The following is a 14,537-nucleotide window of genomic DNA, read 5'->3' as shown; positions in this document are numbered from 1 at the left end:
ATAGTTTACCGAGTCGTGTAAACAAGGCAAATATTTAACACTTATGCACTATATAAACACTAAAAATTATTATTCATTATAAATTACTGGATTAAAGCGTCTCTGCCTTACTCATCCTACATCTGCACCATTATAACACCTGCTACACAAGCCATTACTAAAAAGCTGCTGTCTAGGAGTGGGGGAGAAGCCCTCTCCAGCCCAGGAGATAACAATTTATGATAGAAGACAAATACAGGCAGCTGAATCTAGCATGAAGCAGCTCTGAAGTGACAACCCAGACCAGTAAAAAATCTAAAGGTTTATTTAAAATAAGGCAAGCTTCTCAGTTACACAAACACTTAGCTGAGAATATAAAACCAATAAAAGTTCATGTCTAAATTCTAATTACCCATTAATACATACAAAAGAAGCAGGCTTAGAAGACATTCTTGGAACCCCCAACTGGATTCAAAACTAACCTTTCGGAGGAGCATGACATACTTATGTTGGGAGGAATAGCTGAACTAATAGGGTCTTTTTGCCAAACTGTAAAAGTCTGGAGGCCAGCCAACCCAATCACAACTTGGACACCAAGAACCTAACTAACAGCACCTGGGCTTTGCTGATTAATCAAATCAGCACCAGGTTAATTGCACCTGGCCAAAGTAAATCCTTGACAGCTACTGCTTCTAGTCTACCTGGGATCTTGGGCTTCACTGAATGAAACTTCTCAAACTTCTCTGTTCTGCAATGTTCCTGTTCCTAAATTAACCATGCGTCAGAATTATACACCTGTGCAGTGCTGAAATATGGGGTGATTTGTTACATTCTCTGGAGTAGGAAAAGAATGTGCATAAAGACAACATCTACTAGCCACCCATAAAGGATCATGAACGCTTGCATCTAGCATTGATATGTTCACACTCATGTCACATTCGTTCCTCTAGCTTTCAAAACCAGTGCCACAGATTATCACCTTCTACTGACTTCAGTATCACCTTATCACTTATATTCACAGGCCTCAAACCCATTAAGGGATTTCTGCTAAACACATATGATTTCGTTCCAGACAATCCTAGCTGCTAGGTACTTGGTACTTGGAACCCTGGAATACTGTGTCATATGACATTAATCAATGCTAGAGCCAAACAATTTAACTACCTATGTCCCTGGTACACTTTCACTAGGTTCACATATGTATAATTGAGAATATAATCTGATTTAACAACATTTTGCATATATCCCTATCATTTTAAATTACATATCTATTAATACCTCTGGGCTGACTTTCAGACACATTAGTAAACAGCATACATTTTCTTAATTATCTTCTTCTGAAGGGTTATTCAGTTCCTTACATCTCAGCTACATGTTCAGAAAGCTGCCGTGAAAATTGACAGCTAAAGCATACATTTAAGTTTATGGAGCAGGTATCATATTTTGTTCTGTCTCTGTACAACATCCGGCGGAATGCAATCTCCATCCAGATGCTTTGTAAATTGTGACACAATAATAACACCTTTGCCTGTGGATGTAAACAGCCATAAAACTAGAGATAAAGAAGGTCACTCTACTTGCACAAGGAACATAAGTGTATTACAACTTGCTAGTTTACTTTTGAGCTTTAGGAATATAATACTAGATGATGTGATAAAGCCAGCTGTCTGTACGCTCCAAAACTATCAAGATCTAGTCTATAAGTTAGCCTGAATAATGGGCATTTTTTAAACTTGGAATCTTATTACAAATTTCTTACGAAACAACACAATCCTGTGCATTTTTATGTGGAAATGTCCCTACCAATTTGCTCTCTGGAAAGTGTTTTCACACAACTGCAGCCTAAATTATCAAAGGAACCGTCTGATTTGCAAGAGTAGTAATTATAGTCTATTATTTTCTTTATCATTTATCATTTAAATAGCCAGCAATTGTAGATATGTGTCTAGCAGAAGTATTTGCTTTTTAGAATGCCAATTTAAGGTTGCAATTTTATAAAATTTTATGGAAGTCTGGGAGCAAAATGAAGGCACAAAAGTAATCACATAGACTTCATGCTCCATTACTGTTCCAACCAACAGTGAGCTTTGAGTTACTACTAAAGTATATGCTCTAACATGTTCCATATTTTCCACACTGTTTTTGCATTCCTCCCTTCCCCCTTTTAATTCTTCTTTTCTAGTGTTAAAGGGCATGCATTTAGCAGGTTTCTGTTTGATTTATTCTTTAAGAACATATACCTTGAGAGCACTATATAAGTATTTAGCGATCACACAGCCTAGGACTTCAGAGCATTTTCCTTGCATAGGCAGAACAAAGAATGCAGGTAAATTTATGGTGCAATGAAACAGGCATTGGTTTATGGCACGCACAAAAACAGTTATACCAACCAATAAATGATTAGGGATAGATGTTTGGATTCTTGTGCAAGGGCTAGTGTTATGCAAATTTTCCAGTCACTATGGCAATGATACAGGTTAGATACACCTGGAAAATATTAAAAATTGAGGATGCCAGGGCGTCTGAGCACAAGCTTTGTATGCGAAAGGTATCTGGTTCAATTCTTGGCATTTTCATGTAGGGGTGGAATTAATGGGGACATGGTGCCATTCAGTATAGCAGACAATTGTGTGCTAGATGGATCAAATGGTTGTTCTTGGTGCAAGGCAGCTTCCAATGTTCCTAAACAGCCCCCGTTTTGAACAACTGATACACACAGCATTTTTAAAAATTGTTATTATTATTTTTAATTTGTCACATAAATCGCTGAACAGCTGCATGAAAGTAGCCTGTGCTCCAGGTTTTAAAGTATAGGGAAAGTACTTGCAAAAGGAACAAAAAATGCACAACATAATTTGCAGTTATCCCTTACCGCCCCCCACCTAACCAGCTGTACAACCCACATTATGAGAATCATTTGCAGCAGGTGAACCTCTGACACTCCAGATGTTGTTCAACTCAAACTCCCACCAACCCAAGCCAGCATGGGCAATGGTTGGGGGTGATGGGAGCTGTAGCCCAAAAACATCGCGTGAAGGTAAGAGACAGAAGTGCAAACAGGGGGATCCTGACACCTATTCCAGGTCCCTAACCTGCAGTATCAAGCTGAAGTTAATGGCAACTTCTAGGCAGCAATCCCATGCACACTTACTTAGGAGGAAGCACCACTATTCACAGGGGAACTTACTTATAAATAAACATGCATTGTTTTAGGTTGATAAAAATACACAGAATACATGGTATGCATTCTATGTTAATCATACTCAGAGTCGATCCGTTAAAATTGATGCACATGACTAACTCAAGACCATTAATATCAGTGGGTCTATTCTGAGTAAACCTTTGCTGTACACCTAAAACTGTTATCAAATGCCCAACAGAAAGTGTATAACTGATTCCAATATTCCTGTGTTGATTTTAGAGTAACTTCAGCAAGAAATTTGTTATCTTACCACTGTCTTCAACAGAGAAGTAGAACATGTCACTAGTTGCATTGTCACCTTCCTTCAAGACATAGCAGATCTTCATGTCATCAATATCAGCTAACAGGATAAGAAAAAAAAGCCACGTGAGTAACTGAATCGCTACAGTGCTGACACCAAAGACTTCTCAGTAGTTTGAACTTCTAAAAGGAATATGCCTGCAAACTGCAAATGTTCTTTGCAGACTTTATATTTTATTTTGGATACATAATATCCCCCTCTTCAATACAAAGTACAACTCAAAAAATATATGCAAGCAACAATTCACAAATCAAACCAACAACAAATTTAAAAACAAAACTGTAAGTGCTGAATACGGGTATTTTTGTTTTTGCTAAAGGCTGAAACATGATGAGAAACTTAAAAGTTACTTTTTAAAAGTGATCTTAAAACTCAAGTCCATGACTTGAGCCATTGACTTGAGCAATTCCGTTTTTCAAAGAGCTGTTTAGATTACAATTCCAGGATTCACTACCTTCCCTGAATGCAATCTACCTGGGATTTTACGATTGTGACCCACATCCACTTAAATGGCATCTTCAGACTGAACACCTGCCCAGGAACCAAAGGACTGTGTAAGGCACACCCAATGGCATTTCCTTCTGAACACCAGGCAACCACCACAAAAGGAGCCTAGTGTACTCTGGATGTTTAGCACTACAACTCTCATTTGTTCCATCCACAACAGCCTTGCTGGCTGATGCTGATGGGAGTTGTAGTCCAAAGCATCCAGAGGGCACCAGGTTGGGGAAGGCTGATGTACAGAAACAGCCTCTTAAAGTTCCATCCTATGCCACAAGGTTGCTGCTCAAGAAACCTATGCTCTTTGGGCACAGAGCTACCTGGGTGGCTCTTTGGGTGCTGTTATTTTTGCGTGTCCATACCAATGTACTGTATACAGTGCCTATATAGCCAACAGGTTGTATATAGCTACTACACAACTTGTTGGCATCCAGACTTATGTTATCATAGTGCTACAGGGAGGGCCACAAATAATATTTAGCATTGTAATTGCTCAAAGCACTTCACAAAGTCAGTGATGCAGACCCTATTACCCCCATTCCTTGCTGGTTGAGGACTGAAGCTAAGGGCAGATTCATGCTCTACGTTTAAGGCAAATTCAACACACATTTAAAGCACATGACTGTCCCCAAAGAATCCTGGGAAGTGGAGTTTATGGGTATACTGGGAATTTTAGGACTGTGAGAGGGAAACTAGTTGCCACAATTCTTAAGAAAAGGTCATATGCTTTAAACATGCATTGAATGTACTTTAAATGTATGCTGTGGCTCTGCTCTTTAACAAAATACTTGTCATTTTACAAATACACCTGTATATGCCACTAATCAAACACCATCTATCCCAGAATGGATTAAAATCTGTGTGCCTTCTACAATGCAAGTGGTTTGTTGACTAGAATCTGTAAATGATGCAAGATCTTAAAGCAAGCAATAATCTTAAAAGCTACAGCTATTTACATAAAATTAGCATTCCAAAGAAACAAATAAGTAATGAGGAAGTCAGTTAGCACTAACCTTGAGTAAAGGCTTTAACACTTCCATTTCCTAGGCCAGTATGAATGAGAAGTCCATGCTTTGGCCCATCTGTGATTTTGTATTTCAGCAATTTGTGTGAGCTGTCTCTGTCTTCTGCCTTCAGGGATTTGCTGGTGATCAAGAATCCAAGGTGCCCAGTTGGAATATTTCTCAGAGTTGAGGCACCCTTATTCACTACTATCTGTGGCACCCCATTGTCCAGGGAATTGATTTGGATCTTCATCGTCTGCGGGTGACGTGTTTCAATGATGGTGTCAGGAAAAACATAGAAGTCTGAGTGGGTCCCATCAGTAACAGTAAAAGAGAAGCTATCGTGAGTCGTTTCTGTGCCATCGTGTCTATAGTTGATCAAGTTCTCATTTAAGTCTTGTTTAGTGAAGCTGGTCACAGGGTAGCTATTGTTGTAAATAATCTGACCATGTACAGGGACTTGGGTAATTATGAAACGGAGTAGATGGTCAGGTGTGTCCCGATCATCTACATTAAGCTCAAATGGGGTGATCAGTTTGGTTTCTCCTTCCTGAATGTTCAGGTCATGGACAGTTAGAACTGGCTTCTTATTGTCCACATCGGTAATGGAGACTCTGAAAGTGCGGAAGACTGGATTATAGCCATCTGTCACTTCAAACTCAAAGCTATCCATCTTCACCTCATCCTCTGCAGTGTGGATGTAATAAATCTTGTTTCCAGCTAGCTGGAGCTGAGTGAAGGTAGTGACAGGAACACCAGGGCTGTCAGAGTTCTCCAAATGACCTCTGCTTGGGGCACGGGTGATACTGAATTGGAGATGCTCATCAGGGCTGTTAATGTCACTTGTGCTGAGGAGGTCAGTAGTGAGTGTCACCTTCCCTCCTTCTTTCAGAGTCACTCCTTTATTGATCACCTCAGGGAAGACCATATCAATACTACTGATGGTAATGTAGAAATATCTGTCTATCAAAGGATTTATGCCATCAGTGACATCAAACTTAACTAAGTCCCGGACTCCTTGTTGGCCAGTGTGAATATACTGAATACAACCTTGGTCTATGTCATCCTGTGTGAAATTCATGCCCAGCGTAATGTTGCCTAACACCTCTCCTTCTTTGCTCAAGCGCTGCAGAAGGCCGTGCCTGGGTACTAAGCGAATAACATATGTAAGCGTCTTGTCCTCTGAATCTATATCAGTTGCCTTGAGGTCCCGATTAGTGATAACTTTGGACTCACCAATCTCCACTTCTAGCCCATCATTGATAGACATCCTAGGTGTCTCATCATCCACTAAGATGACCATAATTAACACTTCCTGCTCAACGGTGTGTAGGCCATCAGTCAGTTGGATTTTGAAAGTGTCCTCTTTAGTCTCCGAGTCATCATGCTCGTACACAATGCTGGATGCCTCCCGGATTTCTTCCAGAGTGAAATTGTGTACAGACACAGAACCAGTGGTTAGCTGGTTAACAATCTGCCCATGCTTAGGAGGAACAGTTATAAAGAAGCGCAACTCATCTGGAGGGATATCACCATCAGCACCATTCAGAATGGGAGTGTCAATCACCAAGCTCATCCCTTCCAGCACCACAAACTCACGTACAAACAGTTCAGGCTTCTCATCATTAGTTGGGATAATGACAATGGGAAAGAACTGGTGTGGTGAGAAGTTGATACCATCAGAGCAATGGAAAGTGAATCTGTCCTCCAGTGGTTCTACCCCTTTGTGAATGCTCTGCACATAGTTGATGTGCCCAAGACGAACATCCTTGATGGAAAAAGCACTAATGGGAGTCCCAGCCCTGGATTTTTCAGACCCAAGGGCTGGAGAGATATTCTCCAGGTAGCCAGAAGTGGTTTGTATTAGGATGGTACACAGAATGTCATCTCCAGGGGTGTCTACATCTGCCACATCTAGCAGCTGCAAGCTTAAAACATTTTTTCCTCCCTCATAAACAGTGAATGGTTCTTCCCCCACCATAACTTCAGGAGCAATGCTGTCCACTGGCAAAATAGTCACATTAACACGCACTCCTTCCACTGTGCTGCCTCCCACCACCCACTCACTGGAGAGGTCTGAAATAGTAAGATTAAAAGCGTCAGACCGCTTTTTCATACCAATCTCCCCACCAGTGTGAGCATAGACTACTGTCCCACTTATGAGGTCCTGCTGGGTGAATCTCTTAGAGGGCACCCCATCCACTAAAATATCGCCTAGTTTGGGGGGATCCTCCACAATAAATGTTAAGGCCAGTTCATCAGTGTCCTCATCTGTCCCCTGGATAAGAGAAGTAGTAATTTCAGTGGCACTATTTTCCAGCACATCAATAAAGGCCCCCAAAAGTCCATTACTACCAGGGAGAGTAATGCTAGGACGCTCATCATCCACGGGCTGAACAGCAATCTTAACAGTAATTGGTACTTGATGGACCCCATCACTCACTTCCAACTGGAAGAAATCACTTGTGTGCTCATCACCACTATGCTGGTAGGATATGCGACCATTAGCAATGTCATCTAACAGAAATGATTCACCCTGTACCATCAACCCCTCCTCCAGGTAGCGCAGGTGGCCATGCAGAGGTGCCTCAGTTAAGGTAAAGACAATCCTGTCAGTGTCTGTATCCTTATCAGTGGCATCTAGCTGACTGCTGGTGACAAGAAAGCTGCCTCCCTCAGACACAGTGAAGCCAGCGTTGGTGATTTGAGGGGGCTGGTTGTCCACTGGCTGCAGGAATAGCGTGAAGGTGCCTGGCACAGAATTACCTGCCGTGTCTTCTACACTGTAAGTGAACTGCACCACTCTTGGGGTGATCCCAAGTTCCTGGGCTGGTGGCTTATATGCCACCTTGTGGTGGTTTATTTGTGCTTGAGTGAAATGTGTAATGGACATTAGAGGGTTGTCAGTCAACACAATTTCTCCAGCCAGTACGGGGTGGTTTTCGTCAGTGTCAGTTGGTGGTGTGAGCAAAATGTATCTCAGCTCCCTGTCATCTGTGTCCAAATCGGTGTATCGCAGGTAGCGCTTTCGGAAATGGGTCACCTGATATTCAAGAACAGTCATCTGCAAGGTGGTTCCTGGATACAATTCTGGGGGCAGGTTGTCTACTGGTTGAACCTTGATGATGAACACCTGCTCATCAGATTGATTTGGGGGGTCATTATCATCCTGGAGATAGAATGCAAACTGGTCCATCACTAGGTTGGTGTTATGAGGCCCTGTGTGTCTGTAGAACAACTTTCCATCCAAGATGTCCTGTTGCAGCCATTCAGTCACCTTCTTCTCATACACACCTTCACTCTCCACAAAGTGCCAGGAGGATGTCCCACTATGATCTCCCACCACATCCTCCTCCTTTTCATAAGAAACTGGAATCTCTGCCTGACGCAGCAGAAGCTCACCAAGACGTTGGCGGGTGGATGTATCTGGAGATCCTTCAATCTCCTTAAGCACAAATCGAATGGTCGAGTCTTCAGAGTCTATGTCAGTAGCACTGAGGACAAAGGGAGAGATCTGGACCACCTGGTGCTCACTTAGGACCAAGCCAGTGTTAGCATTGAGGATGGGCGGCTGGTCATCATCTGGGGCAATAGTGATTGGATAAAGAAACTCCACCTGATGTCGTCCATCCCCCATACGGAATACAATGTTATCACTGTAGCTGTGCTCATTGCCATCGTGCTGGTAGATCACCTGACCAGCCGCCAACTCTGCTGCAGTAAAAAACTGGCGGCCAGGTGGCACGCCCAAAACCCTGAGTTCACCATGTTTCAGCCCTCTTGTAACCCATACCTTCACCTCATCCAGGTTGTCCTCGTCACTGATTTCAAGATTGTCAGAAAGTGGCCTTGACTGGCCTTCAAAAAGCATCATCTGAGGCCCAGCAACTCGGTTAAAGACAGCCACTGGGGCCAACGTGTTCATAGGCTTCACCACCACCATGAAGGCAAACGGCTCTGAGGAGGCACCCTCAGGGTCCAACACCTCCATCTCCAGCTGGAAGAGCCGCTCGTGGTCAGAGTCCACTGTGGGGGGCTGGTAGGCGATCTTCAGCTCCCTCACTTCTTGCTGGGTGAAGGAAGTGAGGGGCCGGCTGGGGTCATCGGTGCTGATCAAGTAACCCCGCAAGCGGGGGTCGTCGCTTGCTCCCCTGTCGTGCCCACCTGCACTGGGCCAGGGTGAGGTGAGGTTGAAGAGCAGGAGGTCAGATGGGCTCTCCAAGTCCTCAGCAGCCAACATGTCGGGAGTGATGGCCGTGAGCACAAACTGGTCCACCTCCATCATGAGCAGCGCCACAAAGCTGGGCTTGGGCGGGGTGTTCTCGGCGCCTTCCCGGATGCGAACCACCACCTGGAAATATTCCACTTCGCCGGGGCTCTCCTCGGAGTCCTCGCCGCCGTCCTGCTGCAGCAGCTCCACCCGCATGGGGATGTAGTCGCGGTTGGGCGACGGCGTGGTGGCCGTGTGCTCATAGCGGATCCCGTCGTCGAGGAAGCGGCCGCACTCGTTGCTGTAGCCCGCCGGCAGGGGGCGGCCATGCGAGTCCACGAGGCGCCCGTAGGCGGGCAGGTGGCTGCCGCTGCCCGCGGGGAAAGGCAGCGTGGTGAGGCGGCAGCGGCGGCCAGCGGGCTCCCCGGGCTCGGCGAAGGCCAGCACTTTGGCGTCGAGCGGCGGGCTGAGGCCGCGCAGCTTCTCCACGGTGAGCGGCAGGTTGCGGCTGAGCAGGCGCAGCTGCTGCGAGAGCACCTCGGCCTCCAGCGTGAAGGGCGCGACGAGGGTGCGGCTGGGCGAGTCGTAGCGCAGCTGCAGGCTGAGGCGGTCGCGGCCGGGGCTGCGCGAGCCGTAGTGCGTGTACCTCACCTCGCCGGGGCCGAAGGCGCACGGGAAGCGCTTGGGGGAGAGCGCGCCGGGGCGGTGAGGCGCCGGCGGAGGCCCGCTCTCCAGCACCGTCAGCACGCACTTGTCGCCGGGCTGCACGCGGAGGACCAAGTCCCGGGCCGGGTCCAGCCACACGGAGCGCCCGAACGGCACGCGCAGACCCCGGTTGGCCACCAGGATGGCGGAGGCGCCGTCGAGCGTGCGCGGGTCTTCCTCGGCCGCCAGCAGGAGAAGCGACGGCTCGACCGGCTCGGGCTGCCGCTGCGCGTGTCCGGGCGCCGCCAGGCTGTAGAGCAGGAGCAGCAGCGCCCCGAGCTGCCTCGTCGCTCCGGCCATTGCACCTCCTCGGCGGCGGCGGCTGCTGCTGCTGGGGCCCCTCGCGCCGGAGTTTCGGCGGGCTTTGGGACCCGGCGCCGCGGCGGGACGGCGGGCTTGTGGCGTGTGAGGCAGGCAAGGTGCACGACCCCCGGCTCCTTCGCGCTGCTGGGAGCGGGGCGCTCTGGGCTCGGCCTCTGCCCGCCGCAGGTACTAAAGGGAAGGCGAAGAGGGGGTGGGAGCTGGCAGCTCCTCGCGCCGCCCAGGAACACCCTCGCCCCCCTCCGCGGCCCACCCAGGAACCAAGGGCTCGCTTCCCTGCAGCCGAAAGCGGCGAGAGAGTAAGCCAGCCCCCGAAAAGAGGGAGAGGGACTCTTCCCCCCCTCCGGCTCCGGTTGCTGCCAGGCTCGCTCCCTGCGCGGGAGGGACGCGCTCGGGGCTCCGCTGGCGACTTTCAACAAGGAGAAGAGCTCTCCTCGCCGGGCACGGAACTCGGTGTGCAGAAATCAGTGGCTCCGGGGCATAACTTTCTCCCTCCCTCCCCCGCGCTGTTGCGTTGATTCTACTGGTAGGATAGGAAGAGAGTTGTTTTTCGCTGGGTTCCTGCCACTGGGTGTACCCAGATTCTTCATAAAAGTAAAGTACAACAAGGGAGCCCTTTTAAGCCAAAAGGGGAAAGCGCCTTCTGAGAAAGCCACAAAGGAATTAAGGCTGCAACCCTTACTTTGAGGGAAGTCTGGTTGGACTTAGCATGGCTTACCTACGAGAGGACATGCATAGGATTTTGCTGCAAGTGAAGCCTCATAGCTCTCTGCTCAGATAAATTAACCAGTTTCCTTCTCCAAAGAGAAAACTTGGGACTTTTGGTAGCTTCACATTTGCACAGCTGTAACCATTTTAAATCAAATACATGTATATAACGTGCTGTTCTCTTGAGTGCCAGCTTGATGCTCTCTGGGACTGCAGTTCTGTGCACACTAATATAGGAGCAAGTGTTACTGAACTCTGGGACTTATCTACAGGTAAACATGCACAGAATCAGAGTGCATGACACTTTCTCACCTATCATAGAAGATGATAGCTATAACTCTTTTTAGTTGCCCCCGAATTGCTGGAAACCTGAACGACACTCAAGTCAAAAGCAGGGCTGCATTTAACATAAAAATAGCACCAAGACTTTGTATTTAGTAGAAATTCACACAGGCATGCAACCCTGAGATTTTGCTCTCCCTTTGTACCCTTGACTTTGCGGTTTTGTTGGACATCTGCAACAGCTTGCTGCTTTTCAGCTCACTACTTTCCCTCTACTGCCTTTAGCTCTAAATGGAGTGGCTGCTGCTTACGCCCCCAAACACTGAACAAGTACTCATGTCAGGTGTGGGGGTGGAGCTTCATTAATCATTCCCTCTGCATGATGAGAGCTTTCCACCCTATTAAAAATGGGGAGCTCACATGCAACTTTTAGTGACATCCACAGACCTGAAGTCTGTGCTCATGAACACTGGGTGAGGAAAATAACATTTGGGGCGGAAACACCAAGAATAAACATATTGGAACCTAAACCATTATTGCCATTTCAAATTCATAAAACGCAAACATTCTAAAAGCCTATGCCTACAATCCAAACTTATAACTTGGATGAATCTGAATAATTCCTATTGAACACAGGAACTCTCTTCTGACTAAACATGTGTAGGACCAGCCTGCCATTCTGTGGAGGCTTGAGAGTGAGTCCAATTGAACACCGTCAAGCTTGACTTCCTAATAGACATGCAGGATTCAGACTGTAAATGTATTTGTGTGTGTGGTGCCTGTTCCATTGATCATTTGCATTTCTCGAGGCAATTGGCCTCATTTTCAGATTATCACGTACAGCACCAGTTATGATGTCTAATACATTTTGTCATACGCCGCATTTTAAAAACTTTTTCTCTCAAATGAACTTTCAAAGCATAGCACATTTTATGCTAAGAGCTCTCTCCAAAGCACTGTTGCTTCTGGTTCTTATATCTACATAGTTTCATGTGGCTTCGTTAATTTGAAATATAACAAAGCAGATTTGCTTTGGTCTAAATATTACACTAAATTGGCTTAAATAATTAGTCCTCATGGGCTGCCAGTGACGTTAAGTTTAATTACTGGTTTGCTTACTTTTTCTGGGACGCGGGTGGCACTGTGGGTCAAACCTCAGCGCCTAGGACTTGCCGATCGCATGGTCGGCGGTTCGAATCCCCGCGGCGGGGTGCGCTCCTGTTGCTCGGTCCCAGCGCTTGCCAACCTAGCAGTTCGAAAGCACCCCTGGGTGCAAGTAGATAAATAGGGACCGCTTACTAGCGGGAAGGTAAACGGCGTTTCCATGTGCTGCGCTGGCTCGCCAGAGCAGCTTCATCACGCTGGCCATGTGACCCGGAAGTGTCTGCGGACAGCGCTGGCTCCCGGCCTATAGAGTGAGATGAGCGCACAACCCTAGAGTCTGTCAAGACTGGCCCGTACGGGCAGGGGTACCTTTACCTTTACTTTTTCTAATTTATTCTACAGGTTACAAATCTGGAAAAAATGGAATGGTCAGCACATGGTAATTAAAATACAACTTGGCCCCCAAACCATACTAGAGGATTCTGACAATCCCCATCACACATTGAGGTCCAGGATTGCAGAGCTGTGTGGATAAACCCTTGTCTATCACAGACACACACAATAACCATGTACAGCCAACTGCATGTTGGTTGGGTTTTTAAGCATGTGACTAGAGTCCATTTTCACGTATACCCAAGGCATGAAAACAGAGGTTGTGGCTACCAGTGGTTGGTGGTAGAGCGCTTGTGACCCCTTTCACATATTCTTGGAATGTCTGAATCCCTATAGTATGACCTGTTCAAAAATTTTTAAACCCAAAACAGTATGCTACAATCTTTAGGTGATCACATGAGGTTCATGATAGTCTGCTCGTCTAGCGTCTTCCATCCCCAACACCCTCACAACACTTGTTTCTGGGCTTCTTTCTCCACCTTTCACACCAGGAGTCCCACAGCTTCCATGATCAGCCAGTTTCCACACTCCTGACTTTTCCCTATATACTAAAACCCTTGGGCCATAATGTGCAGGTACCACATACAGGTACTCCATATTTAAACAGCACTGAATGCAAGGCCCATTCCTGACCATTCCTTGGGAGCTGTGGCTTTATCCATGCTGCACCTGCCATCAGGTGAGTGACAGACAGGGGTGGCTGGTCAAAAAAGGCAATGTGGGCCAAATTTGGCTCATGGGCTAGAGCAGGGGTCTGCAACCCGCGGCTCCGGAGCCGCATGTGGCTCTTTTACACCTTTGCTGCAGCTCCGGGGCAGATACTAGTGAGGGGAGGAGGCGCATTTTGCGCCCCGACACTCCCCACTGTGGCGGGCGCTGTACTGGCTGTGACGTCGCATGGGGGCAGTGCGTGGGTTAGTCACGCACCGTCCCGACGTCACCTTCCCGCCTGCTGGCAGATTGGAGGGCAGCGGCGCGCATGCAGGTCTATATTTGTTTTAAATGTCGCAATGGTTTTGCAGCTCCCAGTTTTTTTTTCTTCGGAAACGGGTCCAAGTGGCTCTTTTTGTCTTAAAGGTTGCAGACCCCTGGGCTAGAGACTTCCCACCCTGCCATACCCCTACAGACTATGTTGCTGCTGGCATCTTTTTTCTGTCCTCCTTGGCTCTAGTCTTGTAGTGAGGAGGGAAGGGGAACAAGTATTTGGGCACTTGTTTTCGGGGGTAGGATCTTATTTTGGTATCACGCAGCACAATCCTATAGATGTTTCTGCAGAAGTAAGTTTCACTGCATTCAGGGGGATTTACTCCCATGTAATTGTGTGCAGGACTGCAGCAGAGTGCAAGAAGTCGAGCAGATCAAATAGGCCAAACTAGCTCTGATGCAGAGGGAACTTATTTATACAGGAATGCCATAATCCTGTGTGGGACAAAATCAAGCATAGCCATTGGTTTAAAGGCTTCCACTTAACAGGCCAATTAAAATGCAGATTAAAATCAGGAAGATTTCAGGAATGATTGCAGTAAAAAGGATTAACATAAGGTTGTGACCCAAACACACAAAATGAGTATGCTTCGTTGAACACAAACTGGGAAATTCAGTTTTATGCAAAGGCAAACCTACCTTAATTTGCAGTTGCCCAAACAATGTGTGCACTAAAACATTGAAATTTGTGCTTCTCAGAATTTTGCAATGCAGCTGTCCAGCCAAGTAATGGGTACAAAGATGCATATACCTAGAGTAAAGTGTGCATAAAATGCATGTATTCAGTTACATACTGCTGGGAAATTGCTTGCAAAAATATGCGTATTAGGCAAAATTGTGTGA

At 46.6% G+C, this 14,537-nt stretch overlaps 1 protein-coding gene across 2 annotated transcripts in view; it reads right to left on the bottom strand.

Annotated features, from left to right (window-relative positions):
* FREM3 (FRAS1 related extracellular matrix 3) overlaps positions 1-12,333 on the bottom strand; it is an 89,429-nt gene extending 77,096 nt beyond the window's left edge. For both annotated transcript variants that reach the window (XM_081208300.1, XM_081208301.1), the window contains exons 1-2: positions 4,997-12,333; positions 3,432-3,521 (exon numbers count right to left, since the gene is read on the bottom strand). In XM_081208300.1, the coding sequence (XP_081064426.1) occupies positions 3,432-3,521; positions 4,997-10,202 (5,296 nt within the window). In that variant the 5' untranslated portion in view covers positions 10,203-12,333. The remainder of the gene's footprint in view (positions 1-3,431; positions 3,522-4,996) is intronic.
* Between the last annotated feature and the right edge of the window lie 2,204 nt (positions 12,334-14,537).

The sequence above is a fragment of the Podarcis bocagei genome (genome assembly GCF_964188305.1).
Source record: "Podarcis bocagei genome assembly, chromosome: 9".
In the NCBI taxonomy this organism is placed as follows: domain Eukaryota; kingdom Metazoa; phylum Chordata; class Lepidosauria; order Squamata; family Lacertidae; genus Podarcis; species Podarcis bocagei.
The sequence above is the reverse complement of the archived record's forward strand: the minus strand, read 5'-3'. Positions and strand labels throughout refer to the sequence as shown.